The sequence below is a fragment of the Sodiomyces alkalinus genome, assembly GCF_003711515.1.
Source record: "Sodiomyces alkalinus F11 unplaced genomic scaffold SODALscaffold_8, whole genome shotgun sequence".
Classification (NCBI taxonomy): domain Eukaryota; kingdom Fungi; phylum Ascomycota; class Sordariomycetes; order Glomerellales; family Plectosphaerellaceae; genus Sodiomyces; species Sodiomyces alkalinus.
In genome coordinates this window covers 1,001,542-1,019,583 of record NW_021167086.1, presented here as the reverse complement: position 1 = coordinate 1,019,583, position 18,042 = coordinate 1,001,542, and the positions used below count along the sequence as shown (strand labels likewise).

General features: G+C 55.3%; 8 protein-coding genes across 8 annotated transcripts; 5 read left to right on the top strand and 3 right to left on the bottom strand.

The window, feature by feature from the left end:
• Positions 1–27: 27 nt before the first annotated feature.
• On the top strand, positions 28–869 carry SODALDRAFT_280655 (ribosomal protein L6; the record flags this gene model as incomplete). The annotated part of the gene is made up of 3 exons (XM_028608248.1): positions 28–103; positions 311–744; positions 819–869. 3 exons carry the CDS (start codon positions 28–30, stop codon positions 867–869), a joined length of 561 nt encoding a protein of 186 aa, XP_028464777.1.
• Positions 870–1,333: 464 nt separating this feature from the next.
• On the top strand, positions 1,334–2,011 carry SODALDRAFT_211974 (hypothetical protein). The gene has a single exon (XM_028607283.1). The coding sequence runs from the start codon at positions 1,499–1,501 to the stop codon at positions 1,955–1,957; it is 459 nt and encodes a 152-aa protein (XP_028464776.1). The 5' UTR covers positions 1,334–1,498; the 3' UTR covers positions 1,958–2,011.
• Positions 2,012–2,065: 54 nt separating this feature from the next.
• SODALDRAFT_325522 (hypothetical protein) lies at positions 2,066–3,328 on the bottom strand (the record flags this gene model as incomplete). The annotated part of the gene is made up of 2 exons (XM_028609993.1): positions 2,066–2,133; positions 2,188–3,328. 2 exons carry the CDS (start codon positions 3,326–3,328, stop codon positions 2,066–2,068), a joined length of 1,209 nt encoding a protein of 402 aa, XP_028464775.1.
• Positions 3,329–5,112: 1,784 nt separating this feature from the next.
• SODALDRAFT_335188 (vacuolar ATP synthase subunit H) lies at positions 5,113–7,483 on the top strand. Its single transcript, XM_028612389.1, has 3 exons — positions 5,113–5,657; positions 5,840–6,368; positions 6,529–7,483. Exons 1-3 carry the CDS (start codon positions 5,366–5,368, stop codon positions 7,139–7,141), a joined length of 1,434 nt encoding a protein of 477 aa, XP_028464774.1. The 5' UTR covers positions 5,113–5,365; the 3' UTR covers positions 7,142–7,483.
• A 407-nt stretch (positions 7,484–7,890) lies between these two features.
• Positions 7,891–9,950, top strand: SODALDRAFT_335187 (aminomethyltransferase). The gene has a single exon (XM_028612388.1). The coding sequence runs from the start codon at positions 7,997–7,999 to the stop codon at positions 9,479–9,481; it is 1,485 nt and encodes a 494-aa protein (XP_028464773.1). The 5' UTR covers positions 7,891–7,996; the 3' UTR covers positions 9,482–9,950.
• A 1,437-nt stretch (positions 9,951–11,387) lies between these two features.
• On the top strand, positions 11,388–14,034 carry SODALDRAFT_211907 (Endopolyphosphatase). The gene is made up of 2 exons (XM_028607282.1): positions 11,388–11,834; positions 11,955–14,034. Exons 1-2 carry the CDS (start codon positions 11,567–11,569, stop codon positions 13,997–13,999), a joined length of 2,313 nt encoding a protein of 770 aa, XP_028464772.1. The 5' UTR covers positions 11,388–11,566; the 3' UTR covers positions 14,000–14,034.
• SODALDRAFT_211902 (hypothetical protein) lies at positions 14,035–14,393 on the bottom strand. Its single transcript, XM_028607281.1, has one exon. The coding sequence runs from the start codon at positions 14,310–14,312 to the stop codon at positions 14,070–14,072; it is 243 nt and encodes an 80-aa protein (XP_028464771.1). The 5' UTR covers positions 14,313–14,393; the 3' UTR covers positions 14,035–14,069.
• A 64-nt stretch (positions 14,394–14,457) lies between these two features.
• SODALDRAFT_352174 (hypothetical protein) lies at positions 14,458–17,008 on the bottom strand. The gene is made up of 2 exons (XM_028613581.1): positions 16,696–17,008; positions 14,458–16,621 (listed from the first exon to the last, which is right to left on the bottom strand). The coding sequence occupies exons 1-2, from the start codon at positions 16,775–16,777 to the stop codon at positions 14,475–14,477; spliced, it is 2,229 nt and encodes a 742-aa protein (XP_028464770.1). The 5' UTR covers positions 16,778–17,008; the 3' UTR covers positions 14,458–14,474.
• Between the last annotated feature and the right edge of the window lie 1,034 nt (positions 17,009–18,042).

Below are 18,042 nucleotides of genomic sequence, written 5' to 3'. Positions count from 1 at the left end.
CACGGAGCAGAAGTGGCAGGCATTTGAATGCGTGCTGACTTGGATTCTCCAACAGTCAAGGTTCACATCAAGTCGCGCCATGTCACCGTCGAGGGTCCCCGAGGTATGTCTTGATGGTTCCCGTCCTTTTTTTTTTTTCTTTTCTTTTCTTTTCTTTTTTTTCCCCCTGCCCGGCCCTGCTGCTCCATTGTATTCCCCTCCTGTCCGCAGGCTTGCCCTGGCCATCGCAATTGGACAATTAGGCTTGGGAGACACATGATTCTTTCTTCTCTTGCTCGAAATTATGTTCTGACGTTCTTCTGCCACATAGGCAAGCTTCAGAAGGACCTGAGCCATCTCGCGGTCAACTTCGGCCGGCCCGAGCCCAATGTCATCTCCATTGAGCTGCACCACGGCTCCCGGAAGGGCGTCGCCACCCTCCGTACCGTCCGCACCCTCATCAACAACCTGATCATCGGCGTCACCAAAGGCTTCAAGTACAAGATGCGCTACGTCTACGCCCATTTTCCCATCAACGTGAATGTTGAGAAGAACACCGAGACCGACCTCTACAACGTCGAGATCCGCAACTTCCTTGGCCAGAAGATCGTCTACAACGTCACCATGCACCCTGGCGTCGACGTCGAGATCTCCAAAACGCAGAAGGATGAGCTCATCCTGACCGGTAACAGCCTGGAGAACGTGTCGCAGAGCGCCGCCGATATCCAGCAGGTCTGCAAGGTCCGGAACAAGGATATCCGAAAGGTACGCTTCTTGGGTTCTCGCTTTGGTTCTGTGGGTATGTCTTCCGAAGGAGATGCTGACTCTTTATCTCGTAGTTCTTGGACGGTATCTATGTTTCCGAGAAGGGCAACGTTGTGGAGGAGTAAATCAACGGCTTGGCGGGGTAAAATCAACAAACGGAGTTTTCTTTGCTTGCATTTTTGGGTCTCTTCAAAGAGGAGTGGCAGGGCTTATCTTGGCGGCATGGCACGTTTTGTGGCAACAGGGCTACAGGAATATACCACCAAAAGCAAGGACATGACCATTTCTTCGGACAACCCAATTGCGCATTCCCCAGGCCCAGACCCAGACCCCGTCGATCCGTCCCCGGTGTGCTACGTGAGATGGAGCCAAGCCCATGACAATTCCGACGTCTGAACGCATACCTGAACACAACCAACGCATATTCGTTTAACCATGATGTCAATGGCTGGAAACATTTCTGACTGATGCAGGCTACTGCATGACTTCAACGATGTTCCTTTTTTGATGATGTTATCTTAATGGGTGGTTTACCTGATTTCAAGCTTCTCTTTAACCATGTGAATCACACCAATACCTCACCCCTGACTTGTCATGACTTGGTGGGAGCAAACAACAATTAAAGGGTCCATTGGATAATGCGAGTGGCATGTCGGGATGTGGTGTATTTATAAGAAGCTCTTGAAATGACGCTCCGAAAAAGAAATAATAATAATAAGGCTCAATCTCTATCGTCGAAATTTCAGTGCATCAGATGCCACGCTATGATGCGGTTGTCGACAGCACTCGTAGAATTGGCGCACCAAGACGCCCATCATCCTCCAAACCCGTTGGACGATGTCATCCCTCTCTTTCCCTGCGTTTCCATGCTCAGGCACTGGTATCGATCGTCGTTGCCGTTTCATCTTCTTCAGGTCGTAGTCGATTCTCGTGTTATATAAAGGGCCTACAAGGCCAAGCGAAAATGAAGAAAAAGAAAAAGAGCCTCCCATTATACCTTGTGTCCTGCACCCCTTCGTCGCTTCTTCGTCGACCCCTTTTCGTTCCCTCTTGGACATGGTACCGTTTCCCGAACGCCGTCTTGATGGTGGTTGTTGTTGATATGTACTTCGCCCGACGGAAGTGGCGGGCCTCGGTCTCGGAAGCTGGGGTGTTGTCCGAAAGAGGAGGCGACATGTACACTTCATTAGTCGTTGCCGTTCATGCTGGATGATATTCTCTTTGTAGTTGTTGTTGGTGGTGGTGGTGGTGGTGGTGGTGGTGGTGGTGGTGGTGGTGGTGGTGGTGTCGTTGTTGTTGCTGCTCTTCTTATCTGGGCCCGCTATCTCCGTGAGTACCGGGACGAGGCCCGGCCATCCTGCCGTGTTCTGCCTCCGGAGCTGGCGCTACCTAAGTAGGAGGTCAGGTACGTGCGCCGCGACCGCGCATCCCAGGAAGACTCACTATCGGTGTACGTGTAGTACGAGTCCGTGTAACGGGAGCGGGAGCGCCGGTCTCGCGGCCGGTCCCGATCCCGGTCCCGATCCCCGGCCTTGTTCTTGTCTTTGCTGCGCAGGTGGAGCAGCGCCAGCAGGGTCGCAGCGACGGCGCCGAGCCCCCACCACTTCGCGCCGCTGGATTTCCTCTTCTCCTCGTCGCGGCGGTTGCCGGCGGACGAGGGCCCGCTGCCGAACCACCCGGAGTGGCGGTCGCGGCGGGTGTAGGTCGACCCGGGGCGGCTGCCGGCGCGGTAGCGTTCCTCGACGACGTCGACGCGCTCCCGGCGGCGGTCGTCGCGTTTCTTGGCGCCGCCGCAGAGCAGGCCCCAGAGACCGCGGACGATGCAGCAGAAGCAGAGGAGCATGAGGAGGCCGATGCCGGCTAAGCTGCCGATGACGATACCGGCGATGGCGCCGGGGCTGAGTCCTCCGCCGGCCGTGCCGCCGTCGTCTTCGTCGGGGTGGCTGGGGACGGCGGTGGGTGTGCCGGTCGGGCTTTCTGTGGTGGGTGCGGCGCCATGGCCGGTGGACGCGGCGCTGGTGCTGGTGACGCGGTAAGGAGCGGAGTACTGGGTGGTAATGGTATGCCCGTCGGTGGTGATTGTTGTGGAAATGGCGCCGCCGCCGCCTCCTCCTCCTCCTCCTCCACCCCCTTCATTGTCTAGACACTGACCCCACGAAGCACAATGCTGGGTCGACAGGCAGCAAACCGGACCACAGGGAATCCATCCCGGCTCCTGCGGCACGCAGTCTTCGCCGGCGGCACCTGTCGGGTGGCTACCAGGCTTGGTGATGGTACTGGTGAAGGTGTTGGTCTCGGTCCATGTGGTTGTGGAGACGAGCCAGCCGCCATCCCCGGCTCCTCCTCCGTCGGCAGCGCCTGGGGCGCAGGTGGCCACACCGTCGACATAGACACACACGCCGTGGCACTCGGATTCGCAGCTTCGAGGTCGGAGAAAGCGAAAGCCGACGTTGGAGTAGCCTTGATCTGCCAGTTGTAGCGGGTAGGGAAGGGCGGCGGCAGGGACCGGGAGGGGCGAGGCGAGGAAAAGTAGGGCGAGGAAGGTAAGCGGCGGTGAGGCCGGTATAGAGTGTAAGCGGCGCATGGTTCGGGCCGCCCACTTCGCACCCCTCTTTTGTTCCTCGAAAATAGCGCCCGAGAATGCGGGGAGAGGGCGGAGAGAGGGCGGGGAGATTTTCTTACTGGGGGGGACAGGGCGAGAAGGTTTGCTAGCGAAGATGGTAAGGTGAGACTAGCGGAAGCATATGAAGTCGTCGTCTTGGGCCGCCTGTGTTCTCTATCTTTTACTGTCTCTTGCTTCCCCCGTCGTGGTTTCTCGGGTCGCTTGGAATGCGGGTGTGAGAGCTGGAATTCCGTACTCTGGGTTTGATCGGGTCTGATTGGGTTGCGTCAGGGCCGACAGTCCCTTGTTCTCATCTCTGCGGAAAGAGCCAAGATTGTCTTTTCTGTAAGAGGATCACGAAAATATGCGATTGAAAGGTGGTGTCGGAGTAATGGAGTGAATGCGACGATGCGATGAGATGATGAGGAAGATTGAGAGGTGAGGTGAGAAGGAGGAAGTTGGGTGTAAAAGGTGAGGCGACCGTGAAGACAGGCTTAGACGATGCGACGGTCTAACAAACAGGCGAAAATAGGAAGAGGAAAAAAAGAATGCGACTTAGGTAATGGGAGTATCAGGACTTACGGGAGATTTAAGAGGGCGGTGAGAAGTTTTTTTGAGTTGGAACCGTTTAGGAAGTGTGGGCGTGTTCCATTCCCAACCTCCTAGCTTTAAGATGTCGGGCCGTGGTTCGTTTCTGGGTGGTGGTGGGGGGATGGAGGTGGTGATGATGGCAGCCAACCTCCTCGATTTTGTCGATTTTGTCGATTTTGTTGATCTCGGCCTATAGCTATAACGTCCGGCTCCCCAATCAGCGGTTCAAACAACGAACTTTTTTCCGTTCCTGAATTTCCTGCAAAGGGGGGAAAGGGAAAAGTGAAGGGAAACACTTAACGGAGGGATGGGAAATGCAAGGTAAGTGTGGTGGGAATTGATTTCAAATGCGAAAAAAAGAAGAGGCAAGAAGAGCGAATAATCGGTTCGTCTTCTTTTTCGGATCAAATCCCTTTGTGCGTCTCTCTGCGTCTCGCTGCGTCTCGCTGCGTTTCTGGCTTCCTTTCCGACAACTGTTCCTGGTGATCGCTTCTTTTCTCTCTCTGCTTGTCAAGTGATTGCGGGGATTCGGTACTCGAAAACCCTAGTGGTCTGACTTCGTGCTGTTGATGTGTGCTTGTCTGCTTCTTGCTTCCGTAGCTTACATTTTTGATGCAAGACAGCTGGCACTTCCCAGGGGTCCCGATCCCATTATACGAAGGACAAGCTTTGGCATTCGACAACAAGAGGGGGGTGGGGGGCGCTTGGTCGTTCACGGGGCAATTATCGGGATCGACGATTGATGGGTAAGGTACGGAGTACATTGGTCCGTATCTGTTATCTGTAACCGTTGCAACCTACCTTAGCTTACCTAAGTAGGTAGGTACCTACCCTGCGGATGGCCACGTGACTCTTCACGTATCGTGACCTTATTTTAGGCTACCTTATACAATGGAAGTGGAGACAGAGTTAGAGTACAGTTGGATTCCAAATAGGCACTTGTAGTGACAATCCTGAATTGTGCAGAAATCTCGTATGTGTGATTACGTCAAGCCATGCAACAATTGACTTGTCATGTTGGACGAACCTAAAATCATGCCGGACGGAGCTCTGGTAACTGGGTGATACTCGGGTACTACACGAACACCGGGAAAACCACGGCCCGCTAATTGTGGCTGAACATGAAATGGGAGTACCTTTAGCTGCCGTTGAGCCACTTCAGTCATTCCCGCCCGCCGAGCTCTCTCCTGCAGCAGTCCGCGAAAGCCTACAAGAGGACTACGTCAACTTCTTGTCCACATCGAAACTTGTGTTGAAACCTCGTGTTGAAACCTCGTTCCCACGCGCAACAGCCGTACCCCCTACAGGCGGAACAGACCAGGAGCCACAAGAAAGCGTATCCCCCCGTACCATCTTCTCTATCACCCCCACCGCCCTCAACTCCTTTAGTGCCTTTCGCCAGGGTCGTGGCCCCTTCCCACAGCCGCCATGTTGGTCGACCCTCCCACCTACCTCGCTTCCCTCCAGAGCAACATCCGCCAGAGACCGATCCCCTGGGATGGCGCCGTGAGAGCAGGCACCATCACAGAAGACCAGCTGGCCCGCATACGCGCCGTCGACAAGGCCAAGAACCCCGACGTCAGAAAGCAAATCGTGGAAGCCGACCTCGATGGATACTGCTCGCTCTTCCTCGGCGACAATGGCAAGCCGGGCGCCTTGCAGGGCAAGAACGCGAACGTCATTCACTATCTCCTCGTCTTGCTGAGTGATCTTCTGCAAAGTACGTCCCTCCCTGCATCTTTCGTACACCTCGTGTGCATTTACCCCGTCTCTACCTCACATGCGACGTTTCCGGCCTCTACTACGATGCTCAATTAAGTCTTTGATTGCCTCCTGTCTTGCATTACATATTTCTTCTCTCCATATCACACCGTGCCAGTACTCACCGTTCTCGCGCCGCAGCCGTCCCGGCCCTCTCCAAAGCCCTGTTAAAGACTGGCGAACCCTATAAGAACTTCCTTCCGCTCCTAGCGCAGTCCAACAGCTCGGAGGACCCCATCCCTCTCCTCACAGCCACCGCCCTCACCAAGCTCATGGCAGCCTCCCGAGACGAATCCCCAGCGACACATCACGCCCTACCCATGCTCTTCACCTACTACTCCGGCCTGTCCAAGAGCTCGGACGCCGGTCTTCAGGACATTGCGGTACAAGAATACTCCTCCCTGCTCTACGGCCGTGCCTCGAGGCAGCAGTTCTGGAACCAAAGGAGCGAAACGATTGCGCCCTTGGTTGACATTCTCAAGACGGCGGTCGGCGTCGGAAGCAACGGCACGTCCTCGGCCAGTTTGTGGAACGGTAACGGGTCGGGGCGGAATAACGGCTTCGAAGGCTCTCTTGGGGGTGGCGTCGGGCTCCAACTCCTTTATCACGTTCTCCTTGTCCTGTGGCAGATGAGCTTTGAGGCTCGGGACATTGGTGACGACCTCAACGAGTGCGTTTTTCCTTTCCCTCCGTTTTCTTGTTCTCGTTCTCGTTCTCATTCTTTTTCTTTTTTTTTTCTTCCTTTTTTTCTTCTTTTCTATTTCCTTTTCCAACCCCCCTGCCCTACAGATGACACCCCGGCCGGACAGCAACGCTGACGAAATCGGTAGTGAGTACGACATTATCATTTTGTATACGCAACTTCTTCGACTCTCCCAGAAGGAGAAGACGACCCGCCTCATTGTTTCCACCCTGTACAACCTTCTCGAGGCCAACCGGACGACGCTTTTACCGACGGCTGTTCTTGCACGACTACCTGTGCACCTGCAAAACATGACGGGCCGCCATGTGACCGACCCGGATCTGACGGACGACCTCCAGAACCTCAGGGACATGCTGGAGGAATATTCCCGGACCAAGACCACCTTCGATGAATACGTCGCCGAGGTCAACTCGGGCCACCTCCGATGGTCCCCGCCGCACCGCAGCCAAGTGTTCTGGGCCGAGAACGCACGCAAGATCATCGAGCACGAAAACGGAACCATCCCTCGCAAACTCGCGGAGATTATGAAGAAGCCGTGGGACAGCGACAAGCAGGTTCTGGCCATCGCGTGCAACGATGTCGGTGCCCTGGTCCGGGAGGTGCCCGAAAAGAGAAGCCAGCTGGAGAAGCTCGGGTTGAAGACGAGGATCATGGAGCTCATGGGCGAGGCGGACGAGAACGTTCGATGGGAGAGTCTGCGAGCGTTGGGTGGTTGGTTGAAGTACAGCTTTGAACGTTGATGATCACGATGTTTGGGTGGCCGTGGTAGAACGTGGAGTGCTCTGGAGAGAGCAATTACTCCCGTATATTATGCACTTTTTGTAACATTCTTTATGCTTTTTATTTTCGTTTCCTCGGCGACGGTAGCATTCCCCTTGGCTGTGCCGATGGGCAACGGGACTAGGGATGTTTCGGCAGTCATGCGTGTTAGGGAAGGGGATCTTCAGGGAGAGATATTCGAACACTGTTCGTCATTGTGCACCTGTGGTGTAAGGTAATGTCACGATGTGTGAAATTGACCATTTGGACACTGCACAAGCCATGGACGGAGAGTCCGATAAACCGTTATCCTGTGAGGCGGAGTACCTACGAGTACTTCGTAGCATGAAAGCCTTTGTACGAAGTAACGCGCCATTGCTCTGATTTGGTTGTAGTCGTGGTGTTTTGTCCATCGAATTGCCGAGTCGGTGTAATGTAGGTAGGTAATTCCCATCTGCACCTCCGAAGCCGGCCTTTACCGGCTAAGTACCTTAATAATTACCTACCTACATAAGGTAAGGTATCTACCTGTATGGATATACGTGTGTACAAAGTAGAAAAGGAGACGGGACCGGATTTTGCGACCAGGGTCGGCACTGGACCGCGGCTTACCGTAGGGACCCGAAGATAGGTGAAAAGATAAGATACCGTCATAATTAAGGTACCTAAAGGTAGCTACGAAGTTACGAAGTACTCCGTATCCGTAGGCCGCACGAGGGAGCCTCCAATTCGACCTCCCACTTTCAGAAGACCTGATTTCCACTCTTCTTCTACCAGGCAAACAATCACTCGTCTGCCCGGGATATACAAACACGTTCTCAATTGCAAAAAGCAGAATGACTCGATCACGTTTGGCGGCGGCGGCGGCCAAAGGCCTACGGCCACTTTCACGTACCTCGCCGTCGGGGCCATGCCGGCAAGCAATCCTCCTTACTGCCTACACTAGGGCAGTAGCCCAGAGCAGCCCGACAACGAGCACACGGGCTGCTGCATCGTATGCTCTTTCCGGGCTCCGATTGTACTCCTCGGTCACCGTCACCGGTCCGGAAAAACCGACCCTCGAAGCCCGCAAACAATGGCGTGAGCAGCTCGCGGACTTCGCCAAGCAGGACAAGACGCCTCTGTACGACTTCCACCTGGCCCACGGCGGGAAAATGGTCCTCTTCGGCGGATACCACATGCCGGTGGAATACGCGGGCTTCTCATTGGCGCAGTCGCACCATTTCACGCGCGAGCACGCCTCGCTGTTCGACGTCAGCCACATGGTGCAGCACCGGTTCACGGGCCCCGAGGCGGCGGCGTTCCTCGAACGCATCACGCCGTCGACGGTCAGCGACATGCCCATCAACAGCAGCAAGCTGAGCGCGCTCCTGTGGCCCGGGACGGGCGGCATCGCGGACGACACCATGATCACGCGCACGGGCGAGCAGGAGTACCGGCTCGTCAGCAACGCGGGCACGCGGGAGAAGGTCCTCGCGTACCTCGTCGAGCAGACCAAGGAGCTGCAGAACCCGGAGGACGGCGGCGACGCGTTCTGGTGGGAGGTCCTCCAGGGGCTGGGCCTCCTGGCCGTGCAAGGGCCCGAGAGCGAGGGGATCCTGCAGCGGGTGATCGACCCGGCCGAGGGGCTGGATCTGAGCAAGGTCTACTTCGGGCAGACAGTGTTCGCGCGGCTGCGGGCGCGGCGCGGCGGGGAATGGGTCACGCTGCCGGGGCGGGCGATGATCAGCCGCGGCGGGTACACGGGCGAGGACGGGTTCGAGGTCAGCTTCGAGTCGCCCGGCGAGGAGGCGACGCTGCTGGCGACGACGATGCTCGAGACGGCCGGGCCGGAGAAGCTGCGGCTGGCGGGTCTCGGGGCGCGGGACAGCCTGCGGCTGGAGGCGGGGATGTGCCTGTACGGACACGAGCTCGACGACAGCACGACGCCGGTGGAGGCGGGGCTGTCGTGGCTCGTGCCCAAGGAGCGGCGGACGGCGGGCGCCGGGTTCCACGGGGCCGAGGTGATCGCTTCGCAGCTGGTGGCCAAGAGCAAGGGCGGGGCCGGGGTGGAACGGCGGAGGGTCGGGCTGGTGGTGAAGGTGCCGGCGCGGGAAGGGGCCGAGCTGTTGACCAAGGAGGGGGAGAAGGTCGGGGTTGTCACGAGCGGGGCGCCGAGTCCGACGCTGGGGAAGAACATCGCCATGGCTTACGTGCGGGACGGGATGCACAAGGCCGGCACGGAGTTGGATGTCGTCGTCCGGGGCAAGAAGCGGGCGGCTACGGTGACCAAGATGCCGTTCGTGCCGAGCAAATATTACAAGCCCGCGACGTCTGCATGATGGTTCTTCGTACAAGCAGAAGAAAAAAAGAAGAAAAAGGGAAAGAACAGGTTATCGGTTACGGCGCATGAGGGCAAGTGGCAGGCTGGACGGGGAGCTGAGCTTTCAACAAGATCGATATACCCGGAGTCTCGCGACGCGTGTGAGACACGATGGATTTGATTTCTTCTGTTGTTTCTAGCTGTACGGGTATCTTTCTGATTTTCCACATAGACGTTGGGAAAAAAGAAGAAAACAAAACAAAACAAAACAAAACAAAACAGAATACGAAGAAGGGAAAGGATGTAGCCACGATTACCATGGGAAGCCACCGTGGAATAAATTCGATGACGACCCTCAAACGAGCGGCCTTTCTAGATAATCTTGCAATATAACCCTCGAACGAAGCAAGCGGGAAAAATCAAATTTACTTCGACTGGTAAATGAGGGTTGGGTTGCGAATGTAGAGAGAAGAGAAAATTTCCGGGAGGACGGAGTCGCCAGAAGATTGGCAGTTAAAATGTATGGTACTGTGATTATGTAATGAGCAGGTGTTAATCCGTGTAAGTAAGTACCTTATACGGTGTCGGACATTTTGATATGAATGGAGGGGGTTGGCGAGAATTGGCATTGCTTCCTCGATTACCTAATAAAAGAAGTTCTACAGAGTACGACGAAATAACCAAGTCTCTCAGTCTTTCGTATTTTGTCTTGGTCTCTCGGCTCTTGTGTCTTGTTTCTTGTGTCGCGGCCTGGTCACGGTGAGCACAACGGCAAGATGGCGAGTTTCTTGATTGGGTCTCCTTCATCGCTTCTTTCCCGAAGACTCCATTTCACGAACGGAATTGCCGCCTGCCCTAATAATGAACCAGCCGGACTAGGACGGGGCATCGTGTCGGGTTCGTCGTGTGCTTTACGGAAAGCTATCATGTACATCGTAGTGCGTAGAAGCAGGAAACTGACGGGTTCAAGTGACAGTATATGTCTGGTTGGATAGTAGGACAAGAGCGAATGAGAGACGAAGAGCGAGCCACGTTTATTTCGTGATGCTGACACGTGGGGTTAAAGCTGAAGGAGATGGGCCCATGACTTTCACGACTTTCCCAACTTTGAGACGCTATCAGCCCCAGCCCCTCTCGTGCTCATAAGGTAAGGAAGGTATGGAGTACACGATAGACATGCAACGCACCTTGATGGGCTAAAATACGGAAGTAGTGGCCCACCTACAAGTGAGTGGGGAGTGACAACGAGGAGAACAGTGAAAACAGGGTTCACAGCTATTATACCGTACCTTAATGTAGCTAATAAGGTATTGTAGCTATTGTACCCCGTTGGATGTGGGGAAAACGCACCCCGAGGTAGGTACCTAGATAAGGTATGTACCAAGTCATTACGAAGCGTTCTTGGAGAGAACGTGTGTGTGTGTTTCGCACCTTATTACTTATAGGAACAAACCAAGGCAATCAAACTTCGTACACGGTAGCGACGGCCAAGACTCCCGTCTTTTCATCGCGTGACTTGACTTGTGTACTAATTTCCCGACTGGAGAATGTTAAGGGGCCAGTCTTCTGAGTCTGGTTATGACGTTGGTCATGGTCCCTCCTTCTCCCTTCTTTTATCCTTCACGAGACGAGGTGATACTAGGCGACTGATTAGATCATCAACACGAATCGTGCGCATCGTACTTTCCTTCCAGATGCGAAACCTTCTGAACCTCAACAACGCCACTCGACGACTCGCTGCTTAGGCTTTATACGTACCTACGAATCCGACGACCGACTTCACCGAGACGCCAACTGGTTGCTGGCCAAAGCTGACTACCTTTACTGACAGCAACCGAACCCGATTCTCCAACGGATGAGAGCCTCTCGACGACTACTCCGTACGGAGCATGCAGTTATCGCCCGTTAGGTGAAGAAAGGGGATGGATAGAATGTGAAGAGAACGCGTTTTCGACAACAACAGAACCTACACTCAGCTGTCGCCCTTTCACCCTTTCACCCTTTCCATTTCTCTTCCTTGCGACCTGGAAACGTCTAGGGAACCTGTACCTCGCATTCGATCTCTTCCCAAGTTCATCTGCAAGTCGGCGGACGGGAGGACACGATGCCGGTTCCAGTATTCCGGTGCCTGGCAGTCGCACTGCTGCTACATGTCGTCACCTTGCAGCCCTCCCAGTCGTCTGGAGGTGTCTATGTGCATGCAAACCCACTGCCTATCATCAACCTCACCGAGGGCCAGCAGCAGATTCTCGGGCCATCATTTCCGGAACCTCAACCCCCATCGAGACACGGGAATATCGCGACGCAGGAGGAACAAACCCAGACGCAGGTGCAAGAACGCAAGCTGCATGGCAAATTCCTGCACATCACAGGTGCGTCGTACTTTTCGCAGAATCACCTTACTCTTTTACCTTTACCTCCAGAAATTCCCCACGCATTTCCTCTCGGCGCATCCGGCTGACAAGTGACGTGACCCCCCATCCCCCATTCAGACTTCCATCCCGATGCTTTCTACAAAGCCCACTCGTCCACGGCTCAGGGCGCCGCCTGTCACCGCCGAAACGGCTTCGCGGGCTACTACGGCGCCGAAACATCCGACTGCGACTCGCCCTGGACTCTCGTAAACGCTACATTAGACTGGATCAAAGCCAACCTCGCCGACGACGTCGATTTCGTCATTTGGACAGGCGACTCCGCCCGTCATGACAGCGACGAGAAGATTCCCCGCAACCGGGACCAAGTCCTCGGCTCTAATCGCCGCATTTCCGACCTCTTCTTCGACACTTTCCAGCACCCCAAGTCCAAGAACCGTATGGTCATTCCCGTCGTTCCGAATCTCGGCAACAACGACATGCTCCCTCACAACATCTTTCACCCCGGACCTAATAACTGGTTGGACTGGTACTCAGACGTTTGGCGCCACTTCATCCCCTATGACCAGCGTCACACCTTCCAGTTTGGCGGCTGGTTCAACGTCGAGGTCATACCCAACTCGCTCTCCGTTTTCAGCCTGAACACCCTGTACATGTTCGACCGCAACGCCGCCGTCGATGGATGTGCCCTAGCCTCCGAGCCCGGCTATCGGCAGATGGAGTGGTTGCGCGCTCAACTCCAGCTGCTGCGCGGCCGCGGCATGAAAGCCATCCTTATAGGTCACGTACCGCCCGCCCGAACGAACAGCAAGCAAAACTGGGACGAGACCTGCTGGCACAAGTACAACTTGTGGCTCCGCCAGTACCGCGACGTCGTCGTCGGTTCGTTCTTTGGTCACATGAACATCGACCACTTCCTCGTCCACGACACTGAGGCCATTGATATGAACTTGGTCAAGGGCGTCGACCCCGCCACCACGGCCCCCGACAGCCTGCGAGGCAGGCAGATAGTCAAGAAGTCGAACTATTTACAGGAGCTCCGGGACAATTGGTCTCGCATTCCCGAGCCGAAATTCGACGCGGTGGGTGAGGATGATGACGACTGGGACGACTGGGACGATGAGGACCATACAGACCACGAGGATGACGACAATTCGGCGAATGCGCGGCGGGGAAAGAAGAACAAAAAGAAGAACAAAAAGAAGAACAAAAAGAAGAACAAAAAGAAGAAGAAGAAGAAAGGACTGGGAGGCAAGTTCGCAGAGAGATTCCACCTGTCTTTCATCAGTCCGAGCGTCATCCCCAACTACTTCCCAACCCTGCGAGTCTACGAGTATAATATCACGGGACTCGAGGACGCACCAGTCTGGGCCGATACCTTCAACGCGGCCCAGGACTCCCAAGAATTTCAAGATTCTCCGGAGGACCAGGATGCGCGAGACGAGTTCTCTTGGCGGGAGGAACTGAGGCGCGATGCCGATACGACGGGGACGAAGGGCCAGAAACGGGGAAAGAAACAGAAAGAGAAGCCTCGGGACCCGAAGTTGATCATTCCAGATCCACCATCCAAATCGTCCCCTCCGGGCCCCGCCTACTCACCCCAACCCCTTACTTTGGTGGGCTACACTCAGTATTTTGCCAACCTGACTTATATCAACAACGACGTCCCGCAAGATTTGCACAAGGCCGACGAAGACGAAGCGTCTTCTGCCCGATGGAGTGACGGCATCCACGGGGGGGAGGAGCCGAGGTCGAAGAAGCCGGACCCAAAGCCGTTCGAGTTCGAGGTCGAGTACAGCACCTTGACCGATAAAATATACAAGCTATCCGACTTGACGGTGCGCAGCTACGTGAAGTTGGCGTATCGGATTGGTCGACATGCATCCGCGAAGCAGGAATCCGTTGAGGATTTTGAGGCGGACCAGGATGGTGATGAAGATGAGGAAGAGGAAGAGGGAGAGGAAGACACTGACGAAGAGCCCAATGTTCAAACCGGCGACGAAGAAGAGGCCGAAAGGGACGAGGTCCTGCCTGACTCCAAAAAGGGAGCATTGGGGAAGAAGGGGAGAAAGAAGAAGAAGAAGAATTTCAACAAAGTGTGGCTGCATTTCCTGCGTCATGCATTTGTCAATACCGTGCCCAAGAAGAAGCTCAAGAAGCTGTGACCTTGGGGGTTTTTTTTTATCTTTCCTTTTATATAGCCATCTTATAGCTGGAAGTGGCTCGAATGTCGTTTTATCCACGACTGGACCAACTTTTTTGGTGGCCAAGTTTTGAGTGGGACAAAAGCATGGAACAGAGGGAATGATGATAACGGCGAGGCGTTTGGGCGATTGAACATGTCAGAAGGAGAAGAAAGAAGAAAAAAAAATGAGATACCTTGGGATTGATTACATGCACAAATAAATGGTCAATTTGCGACGTCTCGAGGTTCATGAAATTTTGAGCGGCTCGTCGAGACAAATAAACCCCATTCATTCCCCTGAGAGTAACGCAAAAAAGGGACAAAGAGGTCTCATTTTAATACCCGGTCCGAGATGTGACCTGGAGCTCTAATAATACGACACGGACCCTCCAAATCCAGCTTCCTTCCTCAGTCGACGCCACTTTCTCCTCGCAAAAAAAAAAAAAAAAAAAAATTCAATCTGACTCGCTGCTGTCATCATTATCCGAGAACCCCTCAAACTCATCCTCCCCATCGTCCTCCCCGGGCGGGAGGTCCTGCTCCTCGACGTCAAAGGTGGCGGAGACGTCCCACCTGTCGCCGGGGGCGCGGCGGCTGACGTACTTGACGAAGCGCAGGGCGCCGCTGTCGCGCAGCACGAGGGTGAGTTTGTTCCAGGCGGCGGCCTGGAAGAAGAGGATGTTGTCCTCGTCGCCGCTGGAGCGGTAGATGGCGGCGTCGTTCTTGTCCTTGGCGCTGTTCCTGGTCTTCTTCTTGGCGTGGCTGGTGCTGGCGGACTCGCCGTTTGTGGCGGTGCCGCTGTGCTTGTTCTGCTCGGTCTCTTCGTCATCGTCGTCGTCTTCTTCTTCTTCTTCTTCGTCGTCGTCGTCGTCGTCGTCGTCGCCGGCCATGTAGACTTCAACGCCGCCTACTTCTTCTGCTTCCGAATCGTGTGCTTCCGCTTCTTCCTCGTCTTTTTCTGCCTCGGTGGCTTTCGCTTTGCCCTTGCCCTTATCTTTCCGATCGTCCTTGGTTTTGGCTTGACTCTTGGGCTTGGACTTGGCTTTTGCCTTGCCGTTGCCCTTGCCGTTGCCGTTCGCCTCGGCTTCGTCTTCGTCTTCGTCTTCTTCTTCGGCGTCGCCTTCATCGTCATCGTCACCCCAGCCAGTCGTCGGCGTTATACCGAGATTCAGCTCGAGGCGGGGCTTGCCATCGTGGCCGGTAGCGAGGGTGTAGTCGTGACCGCGGCGGAAACGGCGGGCGAGCAGGTCGTGGTTCTCGATGATGCAGCCCGTCGCGGTCTCGAGCCAAACGCGGAACTGGCGGCTGGGGAGCAGGACGTCGAGCAGTTCGGTGATGGGGGAGGAGGAGGATGCTTCCTGCGATGCGCGCGGCTGGTCGGGCCCGCTCGGCTGCTGGTACAGGAAGCGGTGCTTGTGTGGCGGGTTGGAGACGCGCCAGGGGGTCTTCGCCTCGATGGCGGGGCTGCCGCCTTCCGGCAGGGGGACCCTCTCCTGGGCCTCGACGTAGTGGCGGAGCCGGGCGGCGAACTTGTTGGAGAGGAAGTTGGGCAGGGTGATGCTCGAGTTCTCGTCGAAGTGCTCGGCGATCTGTTCCAGGGCGTCCGGGGTCAGGTAGGTCGGGGCGAGGTACTTGACGAGGAAGTCGAGGTCGGTCTCGTCAAACTCGTCGAGGCCGATGGAACCGGATGCCTTGGTGTTGTTGTTGTCGTCGTCGTCGTCGGCAGCACGGGTGCGAGCGGGTTGCGGCTGGGCCTGCGGAGCGTCGTACTGGGCGGGGTTCCCCTGCAGCTGCATGAGGCTCGAGTTTTCGGCGAGCTTCTCTTCGGCGCCCTCGACGTAGCCGTCCTCGCCGACTTGCGGGATGTGGAACCAGCCGCTGATGGCCAGTCGGATGCGGCCGCCTTCGCGGTCGAGCTGCTCGGGCGAGTCGGCGTGGTAGACCTCCTCGACGTCGTGGAACGACTCGCCCGGCTGGACGGCGAAGAAGGAGAGCTGGTTCCAGGCCGGGGGGATGACCTTGGAGGCGTCCGGAGACGGGGTCTTGGCCACCTGGCCGTCCCCGCCGGTGATCTCGCGGACGGGGTAGAGGCGGAGGGCGCCGCCCCATTCGGGCTTCCAGGGGATATCCGGGTCGGCGAGGTAGAGGATGTAGCTGACCTTGCGGCTGCCGATGACGTCGTCGTGGCAGAGGAGGTAGCAGCCCGGGGTGTAGACGTTGATGGCCATATCGGTCTTGCGGCCGCTCAGGGGTCCGCAGCCTGTAATGTGGGAGACGTAGGAGCGGAAGGCGTCGGAGTAGAGGGCATCGCGTAGGCTGAGGAGAGAGGGCAGCTTGGCGAGGGCGTCGTCGTCGAGGCCATCCAGGTTGGCGAGGTCGCCCGACTGATGGATCTTGTAGATATCGGTTTCCTTGGGCGTGAAGGACACGTTCTCGCGGATTTCGTCACGAACATGGCGGAGGAGGTTGTCGTCGACGAGGTCGTGGATGACGGCATGCTTGTAGGGAGCCGACTGGGCGTATTCGCTTGTGTAGGCATCGAGGACTTGGGGATCGAAAAGGCCGTTGCGGAATCGGGGTTTGACCTGCTCGTCGGTCAGGGCTACCGTAAGGGGCGTTCTGTCAGTTCGATGGGTGCAGGGCAAGGCGAGAAAAGGGCGCAATAGTCAGTCTCACCGGTCTTGGAGCGCTTCTTCGAAGAGGCGGAAGAAGATGATTCCCCGGGCCTGTCGGCCAGGGTCTCGGCCTTGCGTTTCATGATACTTCCGTGTCCCAATGGGGATGCCAATTGATTATACGGAGGGAGTATTGGACTTGTCGGGAGTATAAGATATAAGATATAAGATATCAGGCCGTGGGAGGAATGGGGGAGGGCAAGATGAAATTTTCGCGAATTGGAAGCTTATACGGAATACACAGGAAGCAATATATGGATAAGGTACCTTACCCACTGTACGATGTACGGAACACAATCGCATGATAATTTAATGGGTCGACCGGTACCTAATGTAGGTACCTACCTTAGAAAGCTCGACAAAACCCGTGAAGTACTGGGGTACGTACTGTCCTTTGTGTGTTGTTGTGCCACCTTTTTTTTTTTTTTTTTTTTTTCTCTTTTTCTTCGACTGATGAAATACGGAGACCAGACATGACACGAGTTGACGGCTTCAGCATGATTATATGTACTTTATTCGTTCTCCTCGTCGTGCGTCGGAATTCAGGAGGACCATGGACGAGGAAGAAACTGGGTGTTAGGGGCCAATGATAAGGTGCGAGTGTTAGTGATTCTGAGAGCAAGCGTAGGAAACCCAAGGGCAATTTTTGAACAGTATATAACTAGGTATAAAGCTGTTACGATTCGAAATGTGTTTGGTTCTTGGTTTTGGCGCCGATCATCAACGTTTTGATTTCGACGAGCACGACCGATGTACGGAGTTGGAAAAAAAGAAAGAAAAAACCCTCTTGTATGTTCGATCGCGCCCGATCGCGACCGACAAGTGACATCTCAAGCGAATTACTCCGTACCTTAACGAATAATTCCCACCCTTCCACACCGAAACGCCGTCTCTGGAGAGCTCTCTGGAGTACACATACAGAGAAATAATAAGGTAGGTAGCTAAGCTACCTGCCGTAACGCTACTGCTACTCTACTAAGGTACCTTACCTAACGGTATACTTCAATGAGGTACAGTACCTCTGAAAGGCAGCATCCCCCCACTAAAAACCCCGTCCTCCATAACCTGTGCGGTGTACAACGTACTTCGTCGAGAGTACCCCATACTTCGTGCAAAAACTCTGCGGCTCCGGATACCTATGGCTTTGTCTATCCGAACTCGCGTAATTAGCTGGCTATCGTAGGTACCCAGTGCCTAAGGTAGGAGGTAGGTACGAATAGTGGACCCTTTTTTATGTACTCTGTACCTTAGCTTCAAGCAGCACGTCCATCCAGAATTATTATCAATCTCGGAGTCGCTTCCTCTCTTCTCCTCTCTACTACGAGTCTGCCACCACCACCACCACCAC